Source organism: Rosa chinensis, chromosome 2, assembly GCF_002994745.2.
Source record: "Rosa chinensis cultivar Old Blush chromosome 2, RchiOBHm-V2, whole genome shotgun sequence".
Classification (NCBI taxonomy): domain Eukaryota; kingdom Viridiplantae; phylum Streptophyta; class Magnoliopsida; order Rosales; family Rosaceae; genus Rosa; species Rosa chinensis.
The window spans coordinates 3,669,658-3,679,911 of record NC_037089.1 but is presented as its reverse complement, the minus strand read 5'-3'; the positions used below and the strand labels follow the sequence as shown (position 1 = coordinate 3,679,911).

The 10,254-nt window shown below is 38.2% G+C and overlaps 2 protein-coding genes across 3 annotated transcripts; both read left to right on the top strand.

Annotated features, from left to right (window-relative positions):
• The first annotated feature begins 1,323 nt into the window (after positions 1-1,323).
• Positions 1,324-4,879, top strand: LOC112186662 (26S proteasome regulatory subunit 8 homolog A). Its single transcript, XM_024325158.1, has 8 exons — positions 1,324-1,525; positions 1,993-2,090; positions 2,212-2,436; positions 3,224-3,286; positions 3,373-3,536; positions 3,993-4,149; positions 4,248-4,457; positions 4,560-4,879. Exons 1-8 carry the CDS (start codon positions 1,324-1,326, stop codon positions 4,698-4,700), a joined length of 1,260 nt encoding a protein of 419 aa, XP_024180926.1. The 3' UTR covers positions 4,701-4,879.
• Positions 4,880-5,318: 439 nt separating this feature from the next.
• On the top strand, positions 5,319-9,071 carry LOC112186664 (EG45-like domain containing protein). Of its 2 annotated transcripts, none has more exons than XM_024325161.2 (3): positions 5,319-5,708; positions 8,047-8,347; positions 8,846-9,071. In XM_024325161.2, exons 1-3 carry the CDS (start codon positions 5,582-5,584, stop codon positions 8,850-8,852), a joined length of 435 nt encoding a protein of 144 aa, XP_024180929.1. In that variant the 5' UTR covers positions 5,319-5,581; the 3' UTR covers positions 8,853-9,071. The 2 variants fall into 2 exon arrangements, with proteins under 2 accessions (XP_024180929.1, XP_040370509.1); XM_040514575.1 differs by lacking the exon at positions 5,319-5,708 and adding an exon at positions 7,693-7,960.
• Positions 9,072-10,254: the final 1,183 nt, after the last annotated feature.

Here is a 10,254-nt window from a genome sequence, read left to right as displayed (position 1 = left end):
GCAAACCATTAGTGTGAACTTCATCAAAATATTTGCAATACCCTTTGTGAACACCGATGTAAAAGTATAAAACACCAAAAAAAAAAAAAAACAATCTCTTCTTCATTGCTCATAGTTGTTAACTTATTAATCTTTTGACATAGATTGAAATAGATGATCATTGAAATAAATGGAAAAATTAAAAAAATAGAAGTAAATCAAATTATGATTTTATTAGGAAACTTTAATATATTTTAGTTCTTTTATTGGTATAAATTAAATGAGAGATTTTAGTTAAAAAAATATTTTTCAATTGGATATGTCATATAAGGATATTTTTTAGAATGAGAAATGGGTTAGATAAGTATATTTAATAATATAAATTAAAATGTAAGATGTAATGAGCAAGTAGGATGAACAAAGAAAATGGAAGGGTGGCAATAGCCGCACTCTGTGCTTTATTGAAAGGGAGCAACGATTCCTAATCTTTTTATTTTAAAATAAAAATGTAGTTATATGTTAATTCAAATAAATCTGTAACAGTTTTATTCATTTGTTAGTACTCTAGAAAAGTTGTCTAATTCATAGATTCAAGATATGTGAAAGCCAAGAATGATGATATTTTCTAGTCAGGTTCTAAGATGAGGGCCCAAGAATTTATCACCTTAAGCTCACTCGGCTATCGACTAGTATCTCCTTCTCATCTCTTCTCTCTGACTCTCTGAGTTTTGGTAGCTAGAAATATTTATTTCCTCTTATTTTATAGTTATTAGTTTTTTTATCAGTAATTATAGACTCATTCGCATACTTTGCTCCCACCCTCAAAACCTAACCTTCCATTATATGCAAGTATTTCTAGTCCAAATAACAAATCATACAACAAGAATTTCAAGTTTTCAACTTCTCTGAGATAAAAATTGTCTTTAATTATTTATCACCTGATGCGGTAAGGTTGGCCGAGCGGCTAATCATGAAACTCCCATGCTCAGCGTTTAAGTTCCACTAACCTTCAGTAGAGGATTAGTATGACTTTATTTGAATACAGACTGTATAAATGTATTACTAATTCACTAACATAACTGAAAAGAATTCCTCAATTTGCACTAATTCGGTAATTCCTAATTTGTGCCCAATCTTTTAAATCCTTCTCCTACCCCTACAAGGGCGTCGTGGCACAACCCAAAGCTGGCTTAACCAAAAAGAAACCCTCCCATAAATAAACAAGCTCTCTCACTTTAGTTGAACCCAAACGACATCAAACTCTTGGGGGTTCTCAAATCTCACATCTTTCGATTTCGATTCGAATAACAACAACAACAAGAGTAGTGCTTTTGCTTGATCGCGATGGCTGCCGTCGGCGTCGAGACCAAGCCCGTCGAGGCCGTGCCGGAGGACACCTGCTCCGCCAAGCTCGCCGCCTCCAAACTCGGCGAGGGGCTCCGCCCTTACTATCTCCAACACATTCACGAGCTCCAGCTCCAGGTCCGCCAGAAGACCCACAATCTCAATCGGCTCGAGGCTCAGCGGAACGAGCTCAATTCCAGAGGTGCGCTTCTATTTTCTAATTTAAAGTTCAATTTTTCGAACCCCTAACCCTAACCCTAGTAATTGGTTCTGGAAATTTCAATTCGACTGTTTAGGGTTTGTTTCGAGTGGTATTGGTTCTCAATTGAGGCGAATTTTAGATTTTGTTTCTTTAATTTAGTCTGAGTTTAGGGCTTGCTGATATAATTTGATTGGGTTCGTAGCTATTGTTGATTGATTATGAAAAGGTCTGGCTTTTGCTTTCTGTAGGGAGAAAATTAGGGCAAAGATTTGATTTTTGGGGTTGGGTTACTGATATCTGGGGTAAAGTTTATATCTTGCTGAATAAGATGAGTAAACAAGTGCACTAGAATTATTCGAGAAGATGTTGGAACCTTTTGTGATCTTTGTTTATGATTTTGCTTTCTTTGGTATATTACTTAACTGAGTTATTGGATTGATCGTTCAATGTTTATGTGTTTTGAACAGTGAGAATGCTCAGGGAAGAACTACAACTTCTTCAGGAGCCTGGGTCCTATGTCGGTGAGGTTGTCAACGTCATGGGAAAGAACAAGGTTTTGGTTAAGGTAAGTTGCTGTGTGTTTTTACTAACAGTGTGATATAGTTTACACTCTTTCTGTAATTGGATAACAATGATATTAGTTACTTGACAGAATTTTTGACCTGCTTTGTTTCTTACAATTCCAGGTTCATCCGGAAGGGAAGTATGTGGTTGATATTGATAAGAACATTGATATCACAAAGATCACACCATCTACAAGAGTGGCTCTACGCAATGACAGCTATGTTCTTCATTTAGTGCTGCCAAGCAAAGTAGATCCTCTCGTCAATCTGATGAAAGTGGAAAAGGTTCCAGATTCTACATATGATATGATTGGTGGTCTGGATCAGCAGATTAAAGAAATCAAAGAGGTTTTCTTCTGCACATTCTTACTCTTGAATTTAGATTCTTTGCTTGCTACATTTGTCTAATGTAGCTTGCATTTTGCGATATTACTTTAGTACTGTATACACTACATAGCTATCATTTTCAGTTATCCACCTGTATATACGTTGAGATCTCATATGATATACGCCTAACTAACTAATATCTCCTTCATGCATAAATCGAGTTACTTGTCTGTCTTCACTCTTACAAATATTGTTTGGATAAATATAAAATATCAGCCTTTCAAAAAAAAAAAAAAAAAAAAAAAAAAAAAAATATATATATATATATATATATATATATATATAATGTCAGATTAAACATAGCTTTCTGGCCGACCCTTTTCAGTTTTATCTTTCTTCTTCTCCCTCTCTTTTCATTTAATCCACAATTCCACATGCATCAAGATCTGCACAACACCTCTCTTCCACAGTTCTGCTTGGCTTTCTTTTCTTTTCTTTGAGCTGCAATTATTGGTTTTATAATGACATTAGAAGGATTAAATTGTTCACATATTCCAAGTGTTACTTATTTCTTATAGATGTTACATTATGGTAGATAACTAAGAGCTCATCTAGCAGGTGATAAGATTGTTTCCCTCTTGAGGGTTAATTATCTCTATCGTTTCACTGGTCAACCTCAGTCTGTGTTTCAAATTTGGCTTGAATTTTGATTCTTTGCTTGCTTTATTTGTCTAATTTGGCTTGTGTTTATGTGATATTACTTCAGCATTCTTTGACATGTCTAAATGATATATGTTCATCTTCGCAGGTCATTGAACTTCCAATTAAACATCCTGAATTGTTTGAAAGTCTTGGAATAGCTCAGCCAAAGGTATAATTATGTTGCCAATTTACTGCCATTTTATTATTTGCTTACCTGGTAGTCACTAATTCCATGGAACTCCTTTCGTACAACAGGGAGTCCTGCTTTATGGTCCCCCCGGCACTGGCAAAACCTTGTTGGCTAGGGCTGTGGCTCATCACACTGACTGTACTTTCATCAGGGTTTCTGGTTCAGAGTTGGTTCAGAAATACATTGGGGAAGGTTCCCGAATGGTTAGAGAACTTTTCGTAATGGCCAGGTTTGTTTTAATCTCTTCTTAAGCATCCTACTCTTCCAAATGTTGCGCTGTTGGCATGTGAATATGCGGCTTGGTTTCAGAATTTTGTTGCTTTTTAACTGAACTTTATTAGATCCTCAGATTTTATGATGGGACTCTAATTGTGTAGGGAAATTCCAAATTTGAATGAGCTTTCAATTGCAATTTGTATTGTATTGTACACCTAGTATGATTGAAACAAGAGATCTATTTCTTTTGGAGAGTCTCTGCACAATTTAATGCCATTTTTTCAGAGCCACGTTAAAAAGTATAAAACTAAAGCTCTTGATTAGGATATAACACCTTTCTCTACAGCAAAGAGATTATTTGTGGATGGGATCTTTAATCAATTAATAATCTGCTGCTCATTAGTCCTTATCGTTCTTCCTGTTATATCACCCACCATTTTCTCACATCTTTACTTCTACATTCATACAGGGAACATGCTCCATCTATCATTTTTATGGATGAAATCGATAGTATTGGATCTGCTCGCATGGAATCTGGCAGTGGCAATGGGGACAGCGAGGTGCAGAGGACTATGCTTGAGCTTCTTAACCAACTGGATGGATTTGAGGCCTCAAACAAAATCAAGGTATGCTACATCATGTGGCTTTTGAAAATCTATAATATTTCAGAAGATTATCTTCGATTCTAACCACCACCATTGTATTTCAATTGCACCTTTGACAGGTTTTGATGGCTACAAATCGTATTGATATTCTGGATCAAGCCCTGCTGAGGCCAGGACGCATAGACAGAAAGATCGAATTTCCCAACCCTAACGAAGAGTCTCGTTGGGACATTCTGAAAATCCATTCAAGAAGAATGAATTTAATGCGTGGAATTGACCTGAAGAAGATTGCGGAGAAAATGAACGGCGCCTCTGGCGCTGAGTTGAAGGTATTATCGTGTTTCTTTTTACAGGGGGAAGTCATTTAGGAAGTCGGTGTTTTGTCTGGACGTATTAGATCTAACCATGTTGTTATCTTTTCCTTCTTGCAGGCGGTTTGCACTGAAGCAGGAATGTTTGCACTGAGGGAGAGGAGAGTGCATGTAACCCAAGAAGACTTTGAGATGGCAGTTGCTAAGGTTATGAAGAAGGAGACGGAGAAGAATATGTCCCTGCGTAAGCTGTGGAAGTGATGTGTTAGTTGTTACTGCTTTATCTTGCCAAGTTCTTTAACTGTTGTAAACGCACCAAAGTTCCTTTGTTTGTTTGGGATCTTTTTGGTACAAATTTCAGTGATTACTAGACTTGAATGTCTACATCATCTATTCAGCTTCAATTTCACTTTCCTCTAGTAAACTATTGGATACAGCAATCATTGAATGTCGATGTCGATGTGATTACACACTAAATCATTGAATGGAGAAGGCATTGAATTATGAACTGCAAAAAGTCTTTCTTATTCGGTGGAGGATCATTGAATTTCTTAGTTTATATTGTAATATATTCCCCCGATAGGAAGCGAAGCATGCCCCTCACCAATTGTCATCGAAAAAAAAACCCCTCACCAATTTAGTTCAGATCTTCATGATTTCTGGGTTTAGGAAATGAGTAGTTTGTAGACCATCTAAAAATAAATATTTCTTAGACTAGATGAGATATGTTTAATAATACATATTCCTTACTCTCAAAATAAAATAAAATAAATAATTATTTTATATACCGGCATTTCAAGAGACCTAGCACTTATATTTGTAGTCAACTTTTTATTCTAATAATGTTTTTGTCTAACCTTTCTTCATTTATACTGGTATTATTGCACGTCGATGCTTCCCGTTTAATAGTCTACGACCTTCAATCAGGGAAACAAAGGGTAAACGTGTAAGATGAGTTCATAACCATGTGGCTTACGCTAACGGCGGAACCCGCGTTATTAGTTGGCCAAGCCATCAATTCTTAAATGGATTCCAACTTAAGAAAGGTTCTCATTGACTTGGAATAGAATAATAATCACCTCCCATCCAACAACAAAGCTCATCTTCCAACTCCCCAAAACCTTCTGGATTCCTGCAGAAAAATGACCAGAACACATCCACAAAATTTGCTATTCCCTTCGTTATTCATCATCCTCTTGTTTACACAGCTTTTCCTAACTTCAAACGGCGACGTTGGCACTGCTGCTCAGTATTCTCCCCCATATCTACGTAAGTTCTCACCAATTGTCATCGAAAAAAAAACCCCTCACCAATTTAGATCAGATCTTCATGATTTCTGGGTTTAAGAAATGAGTAGTTTGTAGACCATCTCAATAAATATTTCTTAGACTAGTTCACCATCTTCCAGACCTCCAATTTCCACCAAATTTTGGTAGCAGAAGCCCATTGATCTGACGTTTCAGGAACCGGAAGAAAAAGTACAAAAACCGGCCTAAAAAGGCGTGAACCAGCCACCTGATCTGCTGCATCTTGAACCGGCAGAAAAGAAGAAGAGAGGAAAAAAAAAAAAAAAGGGAGAGAGCAAAAGAAGCCCAGAAGCCCAAGCCCACTGACGCAGACCCCACCGCCACGTCAGCACCCTGACCCACTGCCACATCAGCACCCTGACCCATAGACACGTCAGCATACAGGGACCCACTGCCACGGCAGCAAACATGGACCCACACGCCACGTCAGCATAGGTCAACGGTCAACCCCAGTCAACCCCCGGTCAACGATTTTCCGATGACTTTTCCGGCCATTTTCCGGTGACATTTTCCGACCACTTTTTCCGGTCAAATTTTCCGGCAACCTATTTCGAAGTATTTTTTTATTAAACGTTCCCGTTTTTAGAGTTTTTAAATTCAATTTCTCTTCTTTTTCGAGGACTTGCAACCTCCCTTCTTCTACCCCCCTTTCTTCATTATAGGGAAGACCAAATTAAACCGAACTGTGGGGGTTCGTGCTCACTCCAAGCTTAGAGCTTGTTGAGATCTCCAAACTTAGAGTTTGTAGAGAATTTATGATCGACCACTTACATCACTGTTTCGATCTAATCCAATATCTCTTGGAATCGAATTTCTTGGAAGCGACTAGGCTCGGAAATTCCTAATTTCTTGGAAGCGACTACGCTCAGAAATTTCATATGTTTTCGTGGTAGCCTATTTCGCTCCGAAACTAACCCTAATTTCTTGTTCTCTTTCAGGATGAGTAACCTGAACAAATTGGACTTTGCTCCATTGGGAACGACTGGCTCTGGATATCACAGGTGGGTTCGTGATATCCGCCAGCATCTCAAGGCTGATGGAATCCTGGATATAATTCTCGAGCCTAGCCAGGACGTGCTAACTGTTGAGCAAGCTCAAGCTTTGGAAGCAAATAGAGCAGCCTTAGAGGTAAATAAGGCGAAAGCCATCATTCTAATGACTCGTCATATGGATGATTCGCTCTAGTATGAGTATATGAACGAAGAAGACCCCAGAAGGCTGTGGGTCTCACTCGAAGAAAGATTTGACAACGTCTGTGACTCCTTGCTTCCTGACCTAGAAGTGAGATGACATAGCCTCCGCTTCTGTGATTTCAAGTCAGTTCTTGACTATAACTCGGAAGCACTTCGCATTAAATCCTTAATGGAATTCTGTGGTAAAGAGATCACAGATGCGATGTTGATTGAGAAGACTCTCTCTACCTTCCCCGTCTCTGCATTGATGGTTGCTAAGAACTATCGAATCGATGTTAATGCAAGACGGATCACAAGGTTTCATGAGCTCATTGGAGCTATGACTGTCGCTGAAAAGCATGACAATATCTTTGTGAAGAACTATAATTCGAGATCTGTGGAAACAGAGCATATTCTGGAATCTAATTATAGTCGCACCTCTAAGAGAGGGCGCCATGAGCGAAACCCTAATCTTAGGGATACTTCTGGACATTCTGGTCCATATAATCGCTCTACTTGGGAAGGTAACCGCCAAAATAGGAGAACACGGAACCGAAGAGGTAAATGTGGAAAGAGAGAGGGAGGCAACGCCTCTGGCCATATTGGTGGCGCCACCAACATTAAGAGCCATCTAAATGACGCTTTCAAAGCGCCTCAATCAATGGAGTTATATTTGTACGACCTTCAATCAGGGAAACAAAGAGTAAACGTGTAAGATGAGTTCATAACCATGTCACCATGTGGCTTACGCTAACGGCGGAACCCGCGTTATTAGTTGGTCAAGCCATCAATTCTTAAATGGATTCCAACTTAAGAAAGGTTCTCATTGACTTGGAATAGAATAATAATCACCTCCCATCCAACTACAAAGCTTATCTTCCAACTCCCCAAAACCTTCTGGATTCCTGCAGAAAAATGACCAGAACACATCCACAAAATTTGCTATTCCCTTCGTTATTCATCATCCTCTTGTTTACACTGCTTTTCCTAACTTCAAACGGCGACGTTGGCACTGCTGCTCAGTATTCTCCCCCATATCTACGTAAGTTACATCTTAATTTACCTATCTTCATGAACCAATTATGTTATTATGGACATTTCGCTTAACGCAAGTATTGTCCCCTTTAGCCACGGACTGTTATGGAAGCGACTCGTCACAGTTTCCGTCGAGTAATTTGTTTGCGGCGGCCGGAGATGGAATATGGGACAATGGAGCTTCGTGTGGGAGGCAGTACTTGGTGAGATGCATTAGCGCGGCCGTAACGGGGACGTGTATTCCGGACACGACGATTCAGATAAGAATTGTGGACTATGCTGCCGGCGTTGCTTCGAAGCCGTCGGCGGATGGCACCACCATGGTGTTGTCTCAGACGGCTTTCGCTGCTATTGCCAACTCAACGGCTACTTCCATCAACATTGAATTTCAACAGTAAGTAAAAAAGTTAATTTAATTGATAGATTTCCTCACATTCATTGAGTTTCACCTAATATGATCTAATATTCTTCAACTTGTCCTTATAGAACAAAAGTACAAAATTGGTAGTGTGATGGTATTACTAATTAACTTTTTTTTATTTTATTTTTTGAGAATGTGGAAGGTATTACTAATTAACTTGATCCCTAGTTCTTAACGCTGTAATTAAGATGCATTTGGTATGTATAAGTATGATTGTATGAGTATACATTGATATAGCGGTTTCTTCGTCACTTGGTAGCCAGTAATTAATTTGTTGCCACCCACTATTGGATCTAAATCTAATGGTATAGAGTAAAGATTAGAAAACTAAATAAGGGAAAGTTTATGCATTCCTTGGTTTCTTCTTACCCTCGAATTACAAAAGAGATGCAGAAATTTTCTCCAGGAGTGAATATATAGAAGAGAAGTTGCATCTGTTATGCACTGAATTTTTTCTTTTTTTATATGCAGGGTGTGATTTGGGTTTGGATTGTGTTTCATATATTCATCAGCGGAAGGTAACCAGCCGGAGCTAGGGATGACAATAATCCCCATTGGGTAGGGTACCCATCGGGTATTCGACCCTAATGGGGAGAAATTTGGGGGAAATCGGGTAACGGAGATGGGGATCCCCAGTATTCGAATTCTGAAATCGGGTACGGGGCGGGAATGGTATTTTGATCCTCATCCTCATACCCACCCAATAAGAATTATCTAATATATATTATATTTTTGATATTATTTATAAATAAATATCTATGTAAACTTCATCTTTTTGTTAGTATTTAAATCATGTCAATATATTTTTTATATTATTCAATTCACCTTGTTGGAGTTGTTAAGTTATACTAAGCAGTTGATTGTGGAATTTTTTTGTCGAATGCAAACTTTTATTGTTCTTTTTTAAGCGAAACTTATATTTGTTTTTGTTTGATTGAAATAAATAATTTATCTTATGTTGATGTTTGATTTTAACTTCATACTTTACAATCAATAATTATTTGTATGAATTTTTATATAATAAATTAATAATATTGTTAACGGGGATTGGGGCGGGTACGGGGACCTAATCCCCCATGGGGACGGGGACGGGGAATCCCCAGTTTCTTATTACGGGGATAGGGGTGGGTAAGGGGATGAGAAATGAAGTCGGGTATGGAGATGGTAATTTAATCCCCTTACCCTACCCTCCCATTGCCATCCCTAGCTGGAGCGATCCATGGCGGTGAAAATGCGTTAAATTTTTGTCAAATGTAATTACGCATTCTAAAAACGCTTTTGATTGGTCAGTAGCGACTTGTACGTAGGGCTGTCAATTCCGACACGACCCGATAACACGACTCGAAACCCGCACGAAATAAAGCGGGTTGAACCCGCACGAAATAAAGCGGGTTGAACCCGCACGATTAAAAAGCGGGTCAGCCATGGGTCAACCCGCTATGACCCATTTAATAAATGGGTCGGCCACGGGTCAACCCGCCAACACGAAGTGAACCCGTATAACCCGATTATGCTATACTTTTTCTTGAAATTTTAGACGTTGGGAGTATTTGATCATATGATTAGACAATTTTGAAATATTTTACTTCATAATTATTGGCTTTAATTATTTATGAATTATATATAATTATTTATATTCTTCACCTTGTGTAGTTTTTAGTGAATTTAATCAATTTATGCATTTTTTTAGTTAAATGGGTCGCATTATTAACCCTTGAATAGATCATTTTATCAAACACGACACAACCTATTTATTAAATGGGTTAAGCGGGTTGGAAATGGGTAACCCGTTTAATAAATAGGTTGGGTTTGAGTTTAAATTTTTGACACGATTATTAAATGGGTTGGGTTTGAGTTTGTATCTTGCGATACGACATATA